Genomic DNA, 20937 nt, shown 5'->3' on the forward strand with positions numbered 1-20937 from the left:
TTATATAGTTAATACTGCATTACTTAATACATAACAAAATGATCTTTTCTAATAATTTTAAATATTATTAAATAAATTAGGAAATTAACCATGCCAACTTTAATGTAAAATAGTTTGGTGTATTTATCTTCTTTTATTTAAAATGAATTTAAACAATTTAATAATTAATTAAAATAATTAAAATAAATTAAAATAATTAAAATATCGATGGACAGTCTGAAAATTTTCAACCCACGCATGGGTAAGGCAGGCAGTTCTGTACTATAACGTATTCCATCGGCTTAACGATATCGACCTAATTTTAATATCGGACTGATAATGATAACATTAAAAATAGCATTTATCGGCTGATAACAATATGGCCACTGATATATTGTGCATACCTAATATTATTTACTATCATCATGCGAAGACAAAGAAAATTAAGTTTAAATGTGTTTAAAAAATCTTCCTCCATTAAACAGTATTTGGGAAACATTTAAAAAAAAAAGTTTACACATGCATTTTTACAATTAGTTTCACTTTATTATTTAACATCTAAATCATTTTGACAGGATATTTCTATTTACTTCTAACTAAACAACAAAAAATCCTGATAGAAAAAAAAATGGACTTGTGACTGCTGTAATTCCCTACATTACGTCACACATGTTTTCATTTGCAGTGCAGGGAGCAGTGAGATGTCATAAACTGGAAGTATGAGTTTGTTTTTTTTCTCTTCTCTGTGTGTGTTTTCAGCAGACGCCTCACCTATACCGTCATCTTTTGGAAAGCGAAAGCAGAACAAAGGTTTATTTGGTCAGGGGAAAACTACCTCTGTCCCTGGCTGTCATATACAAGAACTGCGGACGTTTAATGAGCAGAGGATAAAGCATCCAGGATCTTACCTGCAGAAGACGGGACAGTCGTTAAAACAGGGAGACTTTCCAGAAGATGCAGGAGATGCTGAAGCGAGCGAGGGGTTCGGGCCGCTGCTGTGAGTGGTTCTCTGGCAGTGTCTTAGCTGGTTGTTGTGTGGAGTGAGAACGAAGCAATCAGCAAGTATACTGCCGCAGAAACTCGTCACCTTTAAAAGCCCATTCATCCATCCAGTCAACCCCGCTCGAGCATTCAGAGCCTGGAGAGAGATGAGAAAAGACAGATCTAGAGTCTGTGCATGTTATCAAGCTTCCCGTCTCATTCATTCTTCTAATCGTGAGTGTCTGCTTTTGTTTCGTCTTTGCTGTTACAAAATGTAGCCTGAGTCATTTCATTAGTGTTGAAATTGATTCATGCTTACTGTAGGTTTGCTCTTTTTTTCTCATAGATTGTTTTTTATCTACAATGAAAGCAGGAGTGATTCAGTCAAGTGTTATTGTGAATATCAGCTGACCAGATTTCGCAGTTTCGCAGCACTGTCATGACATGGCGTGACCTGTTTATACTTAGCTTATGGTCTGATGACATATTCAGCTTATGACGGGATGTGTTTGTTATGAAGCTGCTAATGGAGCAAAATTAACTGAACTAAACTGAACTCTGAAAACTGGACTGACACCTCTTCAATTTACTAGAACTTCTATGTTAAGTTTCTTTAACACAATTTGCATTGTAAAAGCGCTATAGAAATAAAAAATAACATTACAATTGAAGATTACAATGATGAATCAAAACATTATAACGTATTTACAAAGTAAAAAATATGTATAAAATGTAAAACATATAAAGAATAATTTTGGATATAATAAATTTTACAGTTAGTTAAAAAGTAAAATAACATGTAAATAAATTATGATGTGTATCAATTTGATAATCGACTAAAATGTATTAATGATGGACCAAAATACTTCTGATTAATGTTTTGAATATAGCATTTTATGTTACATACTCTTAAATCTTATTTATATAATATAAATGAAATGAAAATACAAATAAATACATGTACAAGAAAATGCCCACAGTGTTCACTGAACAATTTTACAGTTATTAAAACAAAAAACAAAGTAAAACATTAAATAAACAATGTTAATATTTATGAAGTTGCTATGATAATGATGACCTATGTATTAATGTTTACGCACTTGAAATGCATTGTAATAAACTCTTTTACAATAAGAATAATATTGCTGTATGAATGTGTTTTAATAAAAACATCTTAAAATGTTGTCGTTTTTTCTTGTTGTGTTATTTCTTTCTGCTGTATAAATAAAACATAAAGACTAAAATAGTAAAATAACATGTAAATAAATTATGATGGGTATTAATTTGCTAATTGACCTAAACGTATTACCATCATAATGACGGACCAAAATATTTCTCATTAATGTTTTGAATATATCATTTATATTACATACTCTTAAATCTGCTTTATATAAAATAAATGAAATGAAAATATGTTCAAATAAATATATACCCACAGTGTATACTTGAAACATCCAGGCAGGTGTGTTGAAGCAAGTTGGAGCTAAACCCTGTAGGGACACCGGCCCTCCAGGACCGAGATTGGTGACCCCTGCTTTAGCCCTTTCCCTTACCCCTACTCCTTGATTTGCGTGCTTATGTAAAGGGTTAGGAGTGTCTCAATTCCCTTAAGCTTGAAGGCATAGGGCTAAGGGGAAGAGGTAGATAGCCCTTCGAACGGAGATTTTTTAGGAACAAACTCGAAACCAAAGGGTAAGAAAATTTCCCAGAATACACCAGCCACAACGGCAGGATAACTGCACCCAGAGTTAAAGAGATCCATAAATTAGTATTTTTTGTCATTATTACAAATTTTTACAACAAACAAGCAGATGTTTTAATATATTCATGACCGCATTCGTGGTTTTTCGTGTTTTTAAAAAAATCCTTAAATAAAAAAAAAAACACTAAATTTCCCTGTCTATATTGCATAATAATAACTCCTGTATAGCAGTCCCACAACATTCTGACACTCGATGACACTCGAATACCCTGTCAGAAAAAGTCTAGTGGCTGGGAGTAAGCTTTTTACAGTGTCTGCTACAAAAATGGAATTGGGATTGGGCCTAAATAAAATTATGATGTGTATCAACTTACTAATCAACCAAAACGTATTACAATCATAATGGTGGACCAAAATACTTCTCATTCCTGTTTTGAAAATAACATTTTATGTTACATACTCTTAAATATTATTTATATAAAAGAAATGAAAATGAAAATATGTAAAAATAAATATATCCTGTGTTCACTCAGAAATGGCAACTAAATTTTAGTTATTTACAACAAAAACAAATTAACACGTTAAATAAACAATGTTGTTTTTATGAAGCTGCTATGATAATGTATTAATATTTATGCACTTGAAATGCATAGTAATAAACTTTTATAATTATAATAATAATGCTGTATGAATGAAAAAGTAAAATAAGTAACTTAAATAAATTATGATGTGTATCAGTTTGTTAATAATACTGTATGAATGTATTTTTAATAATAAAAAAAACTTCTTAAAACGTTGTCATTTTTCCATGATGTGTTATTTATTTCTGCTGTATATGTTAAGCAAGTCAGTGTTTGTGTTTGGGTTGTTGTTGATCCTCAAAAGGGTACAGGTGAATAAAACCCTTGTAACTCACTTGAGGTTTTGATGTAATCAAATCAATGTGGCAATAATAACTTGAACTTGTCCGCAAATCAATTTAATAAGGTCTTTGAAGACATACTGAAGCACTCCGTTTTAAATTGTACTCTGAAAGTGTGTTTAAAATGCAACTGAATAAAGAGTACCCTTCACAAACTTTCTGAAAATCACAAACCTATTAATTTAATTTGTTTATCTCTTGAGTTTGCGTTGTATTATTTCAATTTAATTTACATGTATCTTTCAAAACAGATCCAAACTGTGCTCGCCTAGTAAACCAGACATATAATACAGTAAAATATAAAACAGTTTGTTATTAGAACAAGAATCATTTGATGACATATTAAAATATATTGAGGATTACATTGCAGTCTCAAAATAATTAATCACCATTTTTAAATCTTTAAACCGTCGGTCTCCTTCAAATCACTAATTTTTACCAAAAAAAATTTAGATTTTAATAATTTAATAACATTTCTAATGTCTTCAATTTTTGCATGCAAGTTTAACACATTTACAGTGCCTGTGTGGTTGAAGGACTCATATTTTATGCTCACTTTCGAGATCTTTTAGGCTGCACCTTCACACCTTGCTGGCAGAATTTAGATATGCTTTAATTTAAAGTGCAAGGCAGGAAAATACAGAATGCCTAAGCCATTTATGTTGGTGATGTCTGACAAGCTAAAGAGTATTTTTAAAAGCCACCTCCACATTTTTTGGAATTGTAACAAGCACATGGAGTAATGAGAATAGTGACAAATGAATGTACAGCTCACCGAAGTGATGAAAGGAGAACTACGGGTTGCCTCTAATGCAGGATCAAGCATTGATTTTTCATTTTCTCTTCTCCACCTTTTGTTTTCTTCGCCTGAAATAAAATGTTGCGTCACACTGGGACCGAATGTGATGAAATGAGATGCATTTACCTCAATGTAATTCTAAATAATAAACCAAAACCAGACAGAAATCTTCCAGGAAGTTGAATTATTGACTCACTTCAAAAACCCCAACAACAAACCTACAGACACGGATTATGTAATGTGGTTAATGCAGACAAGCTTCCACATTAAACAGGAAAATCTTGATCAAAGTGAAATCACAACTAGACGGAAGGTCTAAAGCTCGATAGAAGTTCATGTTGCGCCATCTAATGGTGCAATGTAGTGACTGCAGATGTTTAATTGAAAATAATTGCAGACTCATTACGATGCCGCATTGCTTGCACATAAGATGTTGCATAGTTATCTCACAGTTCCATTGGAATGTTAAAATGCACTAGATCCATCACTAATAAAACTAAACGAAAGATATATTAGACTGAGAGGGATTACCATTATGAAGAAAGAGAATGTTTGGAAACTATAGGCTATTTACTGCTTCCTTGGTTTATGAATGGAGAGTTTTGCGGAGAGAGACAAATCACAATTGTGAGAAACACATTCCAGATTTTGAAATGAATAGGCTACCATTACTTTGAAGACGCAAAAAACATACATGCCAAACAAATTAATATCTTTAGCTCTGGAAAATGTGTTGAGGTCCCTGCAATATGGATTATTTACAACAATATTACTCATTATTTACAACATTACCTTTAATCTTGTAAACAAGTTTACGGTGAGGTGGACTCCCCCTTCAAATGAATGATATCTGATTTTGTGTACCACAGAAAAAAAAACTTACAGGTTTTGCAACCTTGAAAAAAAAATCGTAGGAGCTGTTGCTTTAATTTTTTTTTTTAATATTAAAGCCACTCAAAATATTCATTCAGAATGATTTAATGATTCATTTAAGTAATCTGTATTATGGGCGATTCGTAGAATCGCTCGGAAAGAAAGAGTTTTTGATAATTTTCTCTCACAAAATATTTGATTTTCCTTTAATTTTTTTCAGAATTGCAGGATAGCAACCCACATTGATAGTTATAATGACTGAATTGTAATATACAGTTGAAGTCAAAATTTAAAACCCCCCTGCATTATTAGCCCCCGTTTATTTTTTCCCCAATTTCTGTTTAACGGAGAGAAGATTTTTTCAGCACATATCTATGCATAATAGTTTTAATAACTCATTTCTAATAACTGATTTATTTTATCTTTGCCATGATGACAGTAAATAATATTTGACTAGATATTTTTCAAGACACTTCTATACAGCTTAAAGTGACATTTAAAGGCTTAATTAGGTTAACTAGGCAGGTTAAGGTAATTACTCAAGTTATTGTATAACGATGATTTGTTCTACTATCAAAAAATATAGCTTAAAGAGGCTAAAAAAATTTAACTTAAATGGTTTTTAAAAATTTAAAACTGCTTTTATTCTAGCCGAAATAAAACAAGACTTTCTCCAGAAGAAAAAAATATTATCAGACATACTGTAAAAATGTCCTTGCTTTATTAAACATCATTTGGGAAATATTTAAAAAAGAAAATCAAAGGGAGGTGCTAATAAATCTGACTTCAACTCAATATATTCCTTTTTGTAAAAACAATATCACAATTAGGAGAAAAACAGTAACTAGCAGACAAAAACACAATCCTGACATGTAATTACAGTAAAGTATAATTCTTAGGGGAAAAAAGTTTATCATGTTATATATTCGGTATTGTGCAATATAAACTTGATATTCTGACTTATTTTCACTTTCTAATAGATAAACTTGTAGTTCTAAGAAAATTACAATCTAATAAAACATTAAAAGAAAAAGAAAATTAAAAATGTAAATGTAATAGTGACTTGTTTCTCACAATTCTGAGTTTTTTAACAAGGTCGAATCACAAAACGTATCATGTGATTTTAAGTTGAGAAAACAAGCTTCCATAATGTTAACTTGTGAAGCCGTCAAACTGACATCGAGAAGGACCACACTCCAAATGTGGAAGCAGATCACATTTTTTTTCTGTTGATTAACTTGCACAAAGTAACTGTTCACCTAAAGAATAGCCATGTGGGCTAGCAAACATAATACATTTTGATTTTACAGGAACTTTAACGTGATTGTTTACACAAAAGCTGACACGTATGTCATTATTTATTCATCCTCTTCTTGTTACACACTTATTTGAGCTTCCTTAGTTTCTTGAACACAAACGAAAATATTTTGAAATTGAAAAAGTTGGAAACCTGTAACTGACGTCCATGGTATTTGATTTTCCTTTGTGGAAGTCTGATTATATTTCATTCCGCATTCATTCATTCATGGCTTAGTCCCTTATTTATCAGGTGTCGCCACAGCGGAATGAATCGTCATCTATTCCAGCATAAGTCCAACCACAACCCAGTACTGGGAAAAACCCTCAAACTCTCACATTCACAGACAGTTACACACTACGGCCAATTTAGTTCACCCAATGCATACCGCATGTCTTTGGTATGTGGGGGAATCCGGAGCACCTGGAGGAAACCCACGCAAACACAAGGAGAACATGCAAACTCCATACAAAAATGCCAACTGACCCAGCCCTGAACCAGCGACCTTCTTGCTGTGAAGCTACATGCCACCCTGGAGTTTTAGCTTTATTCTTGACAGAAAAAATAAATGTAAAGGTTTGGAACCTAAATTTAAGTAGCCTAAATAGTGGTTACAATTTCATTTTTACTGTAAGTGAAGTAGTCCAGTGAAGTCTATGTTTTATCAAAAGAATCAGTGAACTATTCTGCATGAATCTTTTTGGTGAATTGATTCAAACGATTCAAAACACTTAATGAAGCATTCCCCCATTATTTCACCTTTTTTTTAAAAACTGTTGGTCAAGCTAAGACTTAAAAGTTGTGGTACTTTTAGTATGTTTAATAAAGGAAGTAAAATAGAAAAATGTCGAAGGAAATCACAATGTTTTGATTCGTTGTTACTGTCGAGGCATTGTTTCACTGTCTCAGCTCTCAGCATTGGTAAAGAAGCTGTCGGACTGGCTTTTGTGAAGCCTCTTACACCGCTAGATCTTAAAGCCCGTCGTGTTTTACGGAGTAATGCTTCGTCAGGGGAAAAGTGGACTGGAAATCTCTCTAGGATACAAGTGGATTCGTTACTTTAAATGAGTTTAGACTTCAGGAAACATTGAACAAACGCGCAAACAAGCCGCAGGTAGAGCTTTAAGTAACTCTTATACACAGAAAAACAATGGCCGAGGTAAATCAGACGGAGGTGTATGTTTACGAACAGGTTGTTATTCTGACATCATGTGTACTTTCGTTTTTTGGCTCACTTTTGATCATAAGCACGTATGTAAGTTGGCTTGATCTTAGAACTACACCGAGGAAGCTGCTCGTGTATCTGTCGGTTTCTGACCTTCTCTCCGCGCTGTCGTACTTCTATGGAGTTTGCCAGATTTTTAAATCTGACTCTTGGGATTGTATTGCTCAAGGAGCAGTTTCCACTTTCGCTAACACCAGCTCATTCTTTTGGACTGTGGCTATTGCCATCTACTTGTATGTTTTTATTGTGAAGTCCAGCCAGAGACAAGCCGACAACTTGGTGCTGTATTTTCATCTGATCAGGTAACACAACGTTAAACTCTTCGAAGCGTTTCTTCACTGCCAGGATGATCTTAAAGGGACAGTTACCCAAAATACTCACACTAGCTACAGTCAAAATGTACTCACATCTGTATGTTTTTCTCACCCAAAAAGTTGTTAGAAGAAAGTAGATATCTCCTTTAAAAGTTTACAGGTATACCAACAGTTTAGTATCAGTTAAACTAAACTTTTATTCTGTAATTCGTGTAACTTTGTTTAATTATTGTTGTATATTTGATACATAAGTTGCTATTTATTAAGTATTAATTCTAAGGTTGAGTTGACTGTCAGAGCAACTTTAGGTTTATATGCAATTTTGATACAAAGCAGCAAAGTAAACTAAAATAAATATAGTAAATCAATATACTTCATAAATATAGAATATTTGTGCTTTAGTTTATTCTGAATAAATATAAATAGTGAACAAATTCACTTGTTTATATATTCAATGATGTTAGTAAAAGAAAAAGCAGAGTTTATTTGTGCCAAGGATTACATACATGTCCCCTTTTGGTGTCTGCAGAAGTTAAATAAATTAAAAAGTGATTTTATGTAAATCTGAAACATTTTAAATGCTTATAAAGTGCAAACCTTAAAAGTTTTACTGAAAAACTAAAATAATAAAATCTAAAAATATGGGTAAAATGTCAGATATTTTATGTAAAAATGAAACAACATACGTCTGTCATCAACACTCTCGGGATTTAGAATGGTTATAAATATTTATATGGCAATGTTGATGTATTTGGTCTTGGCGAAATAGATCTGCTAAGCTGCTGCTACACGGTTGCTTTGATTATGGCAGAGCAAGTACCTCAACCTGTTACTGCCAGTATATACACAGTCATGCTATCTGAGAATATAACACGCTGCTGCTGCAAACATAATGTAAACCCCGTAGCAGATTTAAACACAGGTGGATTTTCCACAGAATTCCGCAGATTTTTACCCCACCGTTAATTCTGTTTATTTACCTGAGTAAATTGTTGTAAATCTATATTTATTCATTTTTTTAAATTAATTACAGTAACATTATTGACTAATATGAAAATGTTTATCTGATTTTTGTACAATGCCATTTGTACAGTAATATTTTCAGTCTTTTAGTAGATACATTATGTGAGAGACTTGCTTTGTTTACCAAATAAAGTGAATCTAATTGGATTTGCATTTTAAACATTAAATAAAAGTTAAAAAGATATTATTTTTTATTTCATATGTTAAGGTTTTAGTTTTGATACTCCTGAAATAATTCTGCACAAATTCCCAGATTTGTAGCAAAATTTTCCACTGAAATAGCAAAAACCGTCCGCAGATTCCGTCTGGCCCTACCTATCAGTGTGTGCGCATAGAGTTTCATGGCAGAAATTCTGAGATATAAACCGTTGTTGCACTGAATAACATCTTAGTGGATTTCTTTTTTAAATAATGGTAAAAAAAAGTATGACACTCATGTAATGTCAAGTTTAAGCATTAAGCTCTGTTGTTTTCAAAATTAAAATCCCCAGTTCTTTTTTAACATAATTATATTTCTTATCCATTTCTATTTTTAAATGTTAAAATTACATCATTTAGCTTTCAGAAAGACAAATGATCTTATATATTATATCTGCAAAAACTACAATGAACTATGGTTCTCCTGAGCTGTTTCCAGTCTGATCTTGTGACTTGTGGTTTATGTCAGCTGGGGCGTTCCTTTCGCCATCACTGTGGCAGCGCTGTCTCTGCACAAGATCGGCTATGATGCCTCTGAAGTGTCTGTAGGCTGGTGCTGGGTGAACATCCAGGCTGAAGACCACGTGTTATGGATGCTGCTCACCGGGAAGATCTGGGAGTTCATTGCCTATGTCACGCTGCCTGTCCTGTACATCCTCATTAAGATACACATTTACAGAGCAGTAAGTCCTCCAAGCTCATTCATTTAACATTACAAGTTTGCATGACATTTTTATCAACTCAAAGACAAGTCATTTCTGGAATAACTTTCAGAGTTAATGTATTAGGCACATATATCACAGAATAGTGATTTCCAGGCCTGGAAATGTCATGGAAGTTAATAACATCTTTAAAGGTCATGGAGATTTTTGTTATTAATATATTTTTGATCTATAAAAATATTTCAAAGGCTACAAAATGTAAGTACTGTCTTTGAAAAAAAAACAGTTGGAAAAGTATCAGATATATTCAGTGCTTAAGAAAGTTTTTTTTTATCTTAGTCAAGAGCTTTTTATTAAAAATATTCTACATATGATATTAAAAACAGGCAGACATACTTGTCAAACTGAAACATTTTAAAGACAGCACAATGGGGTTGGGTGGTTATACTGTTTCCTTGCACCGGAAGAATTAAAATCACTTTGTGGTTTTGAGGTTTGCCAGCCATTTCCAGTACATCTTTAAAACTGACAGATGAACCAAACTCAAACCGTTAATTTACACTAGAAAATCATTTACACTACAGTACAAAATATGGCATCAGTAAGATGTTTTTGAAATACATTTCTTTTGCTCACCAAGGCTGCATTTATTTGATTAAAAAAAGTAAACAAGTACAACATGTAATGTGTATTTATATAGGGCATTTATTGTGTATGGCTATACACCAAAAATGCTTCACAATCATGAGGGAGGCCTCTCAACACTACCACAAGTGTGCAGTATCCACTTTGATGATGTGAAGGCAGCCACAGGACAATGGCTCACCACACACCAGCTATAGTGATAGAGCCAATTTTGGGGATGGGGATGATTGAGAGGCCATGATTGGTAAGGGCTGATTGATGGTATTTGGCCAGGACACCTAGGTTACACCCAGGGCCGGCGCTTCCATAGAGGCGACCTAGGCGGTATAGTGACCTTCACTATACTGGGGCAATAGGACTTACACAGACCACAGGTTAAGCGCCCCCTGCTGGTCTCACCAACACCACGTCCAACAGCAACCTAGTTTTCCCATGTGGTCTCCCATCCAGGTACTGACCAGGCTCAGCGCTGCTTCAGTCATTTGCCAGTCTTGGGCTGCAGGGTGATATGGCTGTGGGTCATTCAGCATTGCTTTGGCATAAAATGCATTTAGGACTACATCTTTTTATTAGATTTATTTGCTCACTTAAGCATAACACTTCCAAAACTATGTCCTGTACAAAGTTTCAAATAATAATGTAATGAAAATAACATTACGGTTGACATTTTAATAAGCATTAGCATCTAAAGGGTATCAGTGGAAAGAGCTCTTTTGAGTTCACTCACTGTTAGATTGTTTTGGTGTGTGTTCATGTGTATTCTGTACAGTACAGTAATATTTAACACATCTGTCATATAACTGTGGAAAGACTCTTGGACGTTATTCATGGTCTGCAGAAAGTAATTAGATTATTCTAATAGTAAGTTTCTCTATAAAATTAAGATAATCTGAGAAAACCAGAAGTCGTCAGAACAGAAATTAGCACTTACAAAAATAATTTGTTTTGTTTTTCATTTTGAATAAAAGCTTGTGCTAAATGAGTAAACATAAATGCAAATATGAAATACAGTTTCCGCATTACTACACCATGTTTTTTTTGTCGTAAGCATACTGTGTTATTTGTTGTAATACTGGTTATACAAATAGTAATCAATGTTCCAAAAACCATAGTGATCAGGTACCAAACTGTAATGGTTATTTTATCCTAAGAGTGGTTACTTAATGCAATTCAAAAGTGTAAATAAATGGACAAACACTAGTGAATCACAAGCTATAGGCAATTTCTGTTTAAATGCAGTTGTTTAGCTGTTAATTTACAGATTTATGTTGATTTGGTTCCTCTATTTTCACCATATTCCGAAATGTGGACGTTTGCTCCTTTTTTTTTTGCAATTGTTTAAAGACTTCTGATTCATTTGCCTAAAAGTGATTAGAATAACAAGGGGCAGTGAACGTCCAAAATACTTACTCTACAAAAAAGTGTGTTTATGAATATACATAAAAATAAAATTATAGAATAAGAAAATGCCAGTTTACAACATCAGTCAGCATAACAAGCTGATTTTAAGGCTAAACGAGTGAATGAGACCAGAATTCTCAAGCTAATAAGATGTCCAATGGCTCTGCCTGCTTTTAAATGGAAGAAGGTCAATAACAGAGGTCACATGCTGTGTTCATCCAACTAACAAAACTAGCCCAATAATATGGAAACTCAAAACAATCTTATGCTGATTCATAAAGTACATATTTAATTTCACGGTGTGCATTGTACAGCTTCTTATTTTTAACAACTGTATTTGGTTATTATAAACCTTCTTTTGTAGAATACATATAGTTTTGCATTTACTTTTTAGCAACAATCCTAGAGACTTTTGTCAATCTATTACTATAGAAACAGCATCCATACGCCCTAAAAGTATGTACCTTTGTTTTGAAAGAAAAACATATCTTTTGAGTGTGTAACAGAAGAGTATGCAAGCTCTGGGACATATGACTTCCTCGTTAACAAATTGTTATGTTGCTCAGTAGCATCCCCTGTCATCATCTAAACGTCATTCACATTTCTGTTATAACTCCGTACCTTATTGGAGAAGCAGCAGCAGGTTAATCTCCATTTAGACGTTAAAGGTACAGTTAGTGATCTGCCAAAATGCTAATCGGTTAGCATATTAGCTTTGGACAGCAGGGGAGGGACTGTGTTTCAAAACCACGCCTTCTGAAATCACGAACGCGCCCACCGCAACATGACAGCAGACAACCCACTAGTTCATGTCATTCGCCCGTTAGAAGTGAATGTAGTGGTTGGCCGGTGGCATGCAGGAATTTGACTTATTACTAAGCCACACTTTTTTATTTTAGAGCGAATATTCAGAGTAGCATGGTAGACAATATCGGAAGCATGTTACAGGCTGTCATTGTTCAGAAATTACCCAATGTGAATATATAAGCAACTTCAGCTCATAAAGCAGGCTAGGCAGAATAGCGGCAGAATATTTACTGATGCTTTGTTGTTAAATTAAATATAAATCTACATTATCGATGATGTAAAAAGCCATTTCGCTGGGAGATTTCAGTGGCTGAACAACACTTCTGTGCATATAACCCATTCATAACACAACACACTCTACATCAGCTTTGCGTGAAGCTAAAATAGTTCAAAAATATATATTACCTGTCTAACAGAAATACTTCATCCATGGTGCTGTTCTTTCTCCAGCGTGCAAAAGTAACTCCAATTTTGATTTAGGAATTTGAAAAGTTTCAGTTCAGCATTTGATATTGCTACGACTGTGACTGTCTCGTGTGCACGTGTCATGCAGGCATGCACACACTAATGGCGAATATGCGTGAACAGAGATGCTCAAACACCCAACTCTGCATTTGTTGACAGACAGTTTGAACTACTTATCGGAATTATGGGAGATGCCGGCTCGACAATATTTAATACGTTGAACATTTTTTAGTTTTGTGCGTTACACAGAATATAAAAATAAATAAGCTATGAACACATTTAGATCATTTGCTGTAATCATTACTATTGGACTGTGAAGAGACTTTCAGCTAGCACAACAAAACATGTTTCTGAGTACAATCACCTACTGCACCTTTAATGTTCAAACATGTCTTTATATAAGTTCAGTATTATTGTTTCAGATGAAATATAACACAGAAAAAGCTATTTAAATATTTCCCAGTGGGCTAGATATTAATAAACTGTCATAACATCTTTACAGAAGCCTCTCTACTTTACAGTTGGTATCACGCGTCCACCATGTTTGTAGTTTATTTACACTTTTGACTCGCTTTTGTAGTTCTAATCAAATTCACGTCCAACATGCAATGTATTGTGGGAAATATCAGTGGTTAGAGTATGGACGATTCTACACTTAAATAGTAAACCACCTGAGAACCTTTGCCATACTCTTTTCAACATACTACGATTTGGGACATAGTAATTCCATTTTCAAATACTATTTAGGACGGATACTATGCAAATTGGAAACAGCACATCTTCCCCCTGCAACTTTCTATGTTTCATTCATCCTAGCACATTTTTATCATTGGTAGAACACACATTTGGTACAGTAAAATATTTCAATACAACCATGTACATGTAATTAACGCAGTATTTTTACCTGCAGACTAAACAAACAAATCTCGGCAGTTGGTTTTAATATCACAATATCTGGAACACAGAGAACTTGACAAAGAATAAGGCCACTCAAAAACACTCAAAACATTATTCTTGCTGCTTGGTGCTACTTATTTAAAATGAGCTGAATCAACACATTTCTTGAGTTTTTTCGGGAACAACTTAATTGTTTTATGTTCAATCCACTTAAATTTGTAAAAAGCAATGAAGTTAACCTAATCGGTTTGTGTTGGAACAACATGAAGGAATTGTGTGAACCCAGCATTTGTTTGTAATGTATTTCTCTTGCCTTGATAAAATGCTTATTTCTAGGTGAGCTAATTAACTAATTATATTCATTTTTGAAGCACGCAGCTCTGTCCGAGTACCGTCCCATCCTGACCAGCAACCCCGTATCTCACTCTCTGTCGTCCATTGCGGACCGAAAGCTCACCCTCATCCCAATCATCTTCATCATGCTTCGTGTGTGGAGCACCGTCCGCTTCCTTCTCCTCCTGACCAGCTCTCCCGCCGGACACAACCCAGTGCTGGTGACCTTGCATGTGAGTTTCCACCTGGATCCACTTAATTACCTCAAATTGAACTTCATTTTCTTGAGTTTATATGTGCAATTCATCAAAGTCATTTACCTGTATATGCCAATATTGCATTGGGCAAACTCAACCATTTTTCTTTTTAATAGGGAATTGGAAACACCTTTCAAGGAGCTGCGAACTGCATTATGTTTGTGCTGTTCACTCCTTCCATTCGCTCTCGGCTGATAGCTCTGCTGCTCTGTAGAGGTCAGGACAGAAGCTGGAACTCCGAATCAGCATCCCAGAACAGGACAAACGATCATACCGTTTCACACAGAGAGGATAACAGTGAAGAATAATGCTTGATATTTGACGCGGTATATGATACAGAAGAGAAAGCTCTGACTTTATAGGCTCTTTTCTATGAGCCTTACTCTCTTTCCGCTCAGCCTTGTTGTTTGACCAAGCGCTTTGGCAGATTACAGGGGGGACTGCGGTCACATGCACCAAACCCGCAGAGCATGGAAAACACAAACGCACTTTCTGTTAGCGCTTTAGCTCAGCACTTTAGGCGAGAGGCTTTCTGTCTTCCAAATCTGTTTTCGTTCGGCTGCCGCAGATATCTCATGTTCATTTAAATAGAAATGAGATCTGTAGCTCAGGGGAAGCGAGGATACAGCAGTTTATTATCTGGTGACCAAAATGGCAAATGTACTGTGAAGTGTTTTTACAAGGGATTTGTTTCCCCCCGACAAAGCACATGCATTCATAATGCAGAGTTATTACATTACATCACATCAAATGTGTGTGTGTTTTTTTTAAAGCATGATTTATTTGTATTATATACTGTATTAATATGTATGTGTAGTAATTTGTGCTATAATATCTGTTTTCTTGATTCACTTTTTTGTACTGTATATAGTGTAGTATAGACCTAGATGAGCAAATTCTGCAAATAGGACATGCAAATATGCACATTTATTGTTATTTCACACAATGCCTTTAAAATGACCTTGTACGTACTGTAATTACCCATTTATATTTGTATTATATTTTATCAGAGCATCTATTGTTTCAATAAAAGAATTTATTACTTGTCAGGCTTAGTGGTATATTAATACCATTCTATATTTCATTAATGTTTTGATTTTTAATATAATTTTAATGATTTTTTTTATATTTTATTGTGTAATTTTATATTTTTTATTTGAATGAACAAAACAAATATATTTACATTTTATTTCATCCGTATTTTAATTAACAAATACTGACCCAACTGACAGCTTGCATCTCTTTTTCTTTAAAAAATTACAGGACATTTGATTTTTAATATTACAGTTTTTATTTCTTTTTTTTTAAACAATTGTTTAACACATAGCTGGCAGCTAGCTCTCTGCAACTCTCAGATGGTCACCCACTCAAGCTAAGCAGGTCAGTACCTGGATGGGAGGCCACATGGAAAAGCAAGGTTGCTGCCGGAAGTGGTGTTAGTAGACTAGCAAGGGGCGCTCGACCTGCAGTCTGTGTGGGTCCTAACACCCCAGTATAGTAAAAGGGACTCTATACTGCTCAGTGAGTGCCGCTGAGATGTTAAACTGAGGTCCTGACTCTCTGTGGTTGTTAAAAATTCCAGGAGAAAAAAAAACGAGTTTACCTCGGCATCCTCTGTCCATCATGGCCTTATAATTGGCTTCTGCAGTCTGGGGCAATATGGCTGTTGTTGTGTCATCCAGGTGGATGCTGCACACTGTGGTGAATGAGGAGATTCCCCCCAAAAATGTTTAAAAGTGTCCAGAAATGCACTATATAAATAAGTAATTATTATTATTATTATTATTATTATTATTATTATTATTGACTATTTGATCAGATAGAGATGCAGAATCTGTCTTTTAAGCAGAAAAAAATGATTGAAGAAATTCTGCATGAGTCACCAGAAAGGCGTCATTTTCATTAAAAAAGATGACTTTTGCTGCGTTTCAGACAATTCGGAATTAGGAGAAGTTTTTCTGCCTCCAACTTATGAAATAACGTCTTGAATGCTGCTAGAAGTCAGACATCTGAACCGTGAACTCGGAACAAATCAAGGAACAACAATTTCATTGAGAAGCATAATTTGACGTCACTCCAAATACGACGCTAGTTATGCTTCATTGAGATTAGAGCAAGGCAGCTTTACATGAAACAAACTTTCAAGTATGTTTACAGCACAAAATAAGTAGAAACTTTACAGACAAATATCATTTGTCAGATGATAATATTTTTATAGTGCAGTATACAGTGTTTGTTTTGTTTTATTCATTCATTTTCCTTCGGTTTAGTCCCTTATTTATCAGGGTTTGCCACAGTGGAATGAACGGCCAACTATTCCAGCATATGTTTTATGCAGCGGATGCCCTTCCAGCCGCAACACAGTACTGGGAAACACCCATACACTCTCACATTCACACACGCACCCATACACTACGACCAATTTTGTTTACCCAATTCACCTATAGCACATGTCTTTGGACTGTAGGGGAAACACCCAAAGGAAACCCACGCCAACACAGGAAGAGCATGCAACAAAAAAAGTGTTCTATCAACATCGACAGTTTAAACACAGGAGTTCATGAGTAGTTAAGGATGAGTTGATGATGTGCCCCTCCAAGTGAAGTCATGACAGAATTATACATTAACAGCTCATGAGTTTATGTTGGTTACGTTTAGCTTAAACTTAAATGATAATTAATAAATTATTCAACAATACGTACGTACTTAATAACAAGTAATTAAGTGTCATGTTCACCAACAATCAAACCACCAGAGGACGCTGGTAAACACTCACATCCACATGAACTACAAATCTGCTAATAAATGGACTACAAGAACCAGTCATGCTCCACATACACAACCGGTTCCAGATCCTGACTGATTGCATACACACAGCTGATGCTGCTCATGTACTGATTACACACATATATACAGCTCACTTTGATACCGTCATTACTGAGTCTTGTTATCTGCCACAGTGACATTACAACGCGTTTGCTTTGTCTGCCTTTGCCGTGTTCTGATCCTTGCCTTGTTTATTTATTTAATTCTGTTTGCTGCCAGCCTCTGACCATCTGCCTGTTAATTTGACTTCGACTCTGGTTTGCCTTCATACATCTGTTTGCTCCTGTGTTGACCATTGCTTGCCTGACCACTAAATAAACCTGCATGTGGATCCAACCTCAGTTGTTTGTGTCACTCCCCGTCGTTACATTAAGGTAGCCGTTGTACACACATGAACTCTTGTGGCTCAAGTAGTTAGTTCAGGATTAGCGCATGCATTAACTCATCATTAGTTCATAATAACGTAATGTTTCGTTTATATATTAATACATCATTATTCATATACTGTTATTGTAAAGTTTTACCAAATAACCAACTATCTTTCTGATCCTATGGTGTATGGTTATGCAGAGAATTTGCTTGATAATTATCCATGTATGTTTGCGCAGGCACGTTTCCCTATATCCTCTACATTCAGTCACTGCAGATCTTGTTTAATATTGACTAATAAGAGTAGATGACACCTCAGCTTCTACAAATATTTGATCATAATACATGATGTATAAGAATAGATCAGTCATGCCAGTTTCACCACAGTCAGGAGAACACAACAACGACTTCTCCATTATCTCAGCAGCACAATACCAGATCTGCTTTCAGTTGACTAGAAGAGGAACTGCTCTGAAGATAGCTGGGAAAAAGGGCACAGACTGAACATAATGGCAAATCTTGTGCTGGCTGTTACTGTATGTGGGCTGAGGGAGGAGAATGTATATCTACCTGCACTTAAGCTGCTGCTAACCCTCAGGTATTTCACTTGACAAGTTTGTGTAATGACAGTTGATTGACGGGAACTAGAAACATGGCTCAATAGACATTTGTGAAGCATATCATTAATTTTGACAGGAACACAAATGCAATTTAGTGTTTTATTGGAAAGCTAAAGCAGAACAACCACTCGATTTTGTTTTGCTATTTTAGATAACAGACTGGCCACAGGGACAGATTAATGATAATCGGATGCTCATTTGAATGTAGGTCTATGCGTCTCATGGAAGTGCATCTATGTGAATCAAGTATTTAATCATTTCACATTTTACAAACTAAATAAGTATTAACAAAAATAATATTACCAGTACTGAACGACCCCAACTATCTTAAATATAACAATACAAAAAACAAAATAATTTTTTATTCTATGTATAGTATTTGATTTATTGATATGAAAAATATTTAATATGGAGTTTATTAACATAAAGTTTATTAATTTTAAATTAATTTAAAGTTTGTCTGTTACAATCTTTTTAAGTCTAGGGATGTGACCCCAACAGAAAGTAAATGATTGGTGATGTGCGACAGCTGGAAAAAGAGAGAGCTCATCTCAAACAGAATGGCTAGAGAGACTGTAAAACAAGGTCAAATCAAGAAAAAGAGAAAGTTCATTTACATACATCAAGTGTACAAAGAAAACAGGGTATCAATTCAGAAAGGGGCAAGGCCAAAAAAAATACAGTAACAAACTAACTCCCTTTACCTTCATAAACAGGAGAAATCCAATTAAAAACTAATGGCACCCACCTTAATGCTCAAAAGAAAGATAAACAAACAAATCAACCAGACTCACTTCTCTTTGGGTGAATTATTAGATGTTAACAATAAGATGACTAATAGTGGAAGTTTGACTTAGATAGCCTCAACACACATGAACTACTTTAAAAAAATCTAATCTTTAAAGCGCTAGTAAACAAAAGAGCTGGATGTGAAGAGGAGCTCTGCCACTGCACCACAGCCACCACTGACATTGATTTAAAGTGCAGCTCAGAATAAATACTCTCTCTCCTCTCCCAACAGCCAATCACTGGAAAGATCCAATGATCACTACCAGGTGAACACAATTACAGTACCTGCAGGGGGAGAGAGAGAGAGAGAGAGAGAGAGAGACACAGACAAAGAGAGGGGAAAAAACAAAACAAAGCACATTGTGCACACTGGTCAGTCTCAGGACGTGATGTCAATTAATTTTAAAAGTTTACTTCAGCTTGGTCTTGTTTTCTAAACATACTTCATTATTGTGTTCAAGAACTCTATTATAAATTCATTAAGGGAGTTTGTCTTGCACCCTTACGTCTGAAAAAGATTTAGAGAAATTCCTCTGATCTTTGTTTTAACTGTAAAAAATGTAAAGGAACATTTCTTCACTATTTCTGCCGACAAAATCATCCCTTTTTGGGAGAAAATACATAATTTACATTTACAAGGACTCTTTAAGATAAAATTGTGTTTTTCTCTGGAATTGTATTTGTTATATGGTGTAGTAGAGATTGTGTGTAAAACTTTTATTGTGGTGGTCATCAGGTACCCTTCTTTAAAATGTGGTTGTCCCAAGCATGAATGTAATTTCCACACTATGGGCACCTTTTTGGCATAACCTATGATTAATAACCAAAAAGAAAAAAAAGGTTTTGGTAATAGTTTTGGTTAGTTTTAGTTTTCATAGATGTCTTTCATTATTGGTCATATTAGGCAATACTTAAATTGATCAAAATTCTGAATTAAATTGTGAATTAAAAAAATGAAATCTAGAATTTTTTTAAATTATGTCTTAATAAATTGTTTTATTAAATATATTTAAACATGCAGACTTGTCTAAATACTAAATAAATTAACAGTATTTCAATTTTTAATGCACACACTAAATTCAGAATTAATATATTAAATTTTTGCCTTACCTTTTTCAATGAGATGTGCATGATTCCATAAATTAATTTTACATAATATTATTCATTTATTAAAAAAAAAAAATCGGCTTAGTCTCTATTAATCAGCGGATGCCCTTCCACCTGCAACTTAACACCAGAAAACACGCATACACTCTCACATTCTCACACACATACACACACACACACACACACACACACAACGGCCAATTTAGCTTAATCAATTCACTCATAGTGCATGTCTTTGGAATGTGGGGGAAACCAGGGAGAACACGGAGGGAACAACATATTTTATTATTATTATTATTATTATTATTATTATTATTATTATTATTATTATATTTTAACTAATATTCATATGAATAAAAATGCTATCTTAAAATAAAGAAAAACTCTTTAAGGAATCTTTTGTTCTGACAATGGTTTCATGTTAAACATTCTTCCATTTCTAGAGC

At 34.4% G+C, this 20937-nt stretch overlaps 2 protein-coding genes, 1 long non-coding RNA gene and 1 other non-coding gene across 10 annotated transcripts in view; 3 read left to right on the forward strand and 1 right to left on the reverse strand.

The window, feature by feature from the left end:
* Nucleotides 1–2143, forward strand: part of LOC108181455 (uncharacterized) — a 35515-nt gene extending 33372 nt beyond the window's left edge. For 4 of the 7 annotated variants that reach the window (XR_012398469.1, XR_011008468.2, XR_002456587.3 and 1 more), the window contains 2 exons: nt 742–1194; nt 1307–2143. This is a non-coding gene — a long non-coding RNA (uncharacterized lncRNA). Of the gene's footprint in view, nt 1–738; nt 1195–1306 lie in introns of all 7 variants that reach the window. The other 3 variants (XR_012398473.1, XR_012398472.1, XR_012398470.1) reach the window with 1 other exon arrangement.
* spsb1 (splA/ryanodine receptor domain and SOCS box containing 1) overlaps nt 1–8074 on the reverse strand; it is a 101964-nt gene extending 93890 nt beyond the window's left edge. The window contains exons 1-3 of the mRNA XM_073938113.1: nt 7872–8074; nt 4360–4451; nt 888–1117 (exon numbers count right to left, since the gene is read on the reverse strand). The gene's annotated coding sequence lies outside the window, so the exon portion shown is untranslated. The remainder of the gene's footprint in view (nt 1–887; nt 1118–4359; nt 4452–7871) is intronic.
* mir34a (microRNA 34a) lies at nt 972–1069 on the forward strand. Its single transcript, NR_029924.1, has one exon. It is a non-coding gene; the product is annotated as a microRNA 34a (primary transcript).
* On the forward strand, nt 7552–15825 carry gpr157 (G protein-coupled receptor 157). The gene is given in 4 exon segments (NM_001034174.1): nt 7552–8080; nt 9783–9996; nt 14562–14756; nt 14897–15825. Coding segments are annotated over 4 exon segments (978 nt in total). The 5' UTR covers nt 7552–7703; the 3' UTR covers nt 15089–15825.
* Nucleotides 15826–20937: the final 5112 nt, after the last annotated feature.

Source organism: Danio rerio, chromosome 23, assembly GCF_049306965.1.
Source record: "Danio rerio strain Tuebingen ecotype United States chromosome 23, GRCz12tu, whole genome shotgun sequence".
In the NCBI taxonomy this organism is placed as follows: Eukaryota; Metazoa; Chordata; class Actinopteri; order Cypriniformes; family Danionidae; genus Danio; species Danio rerio.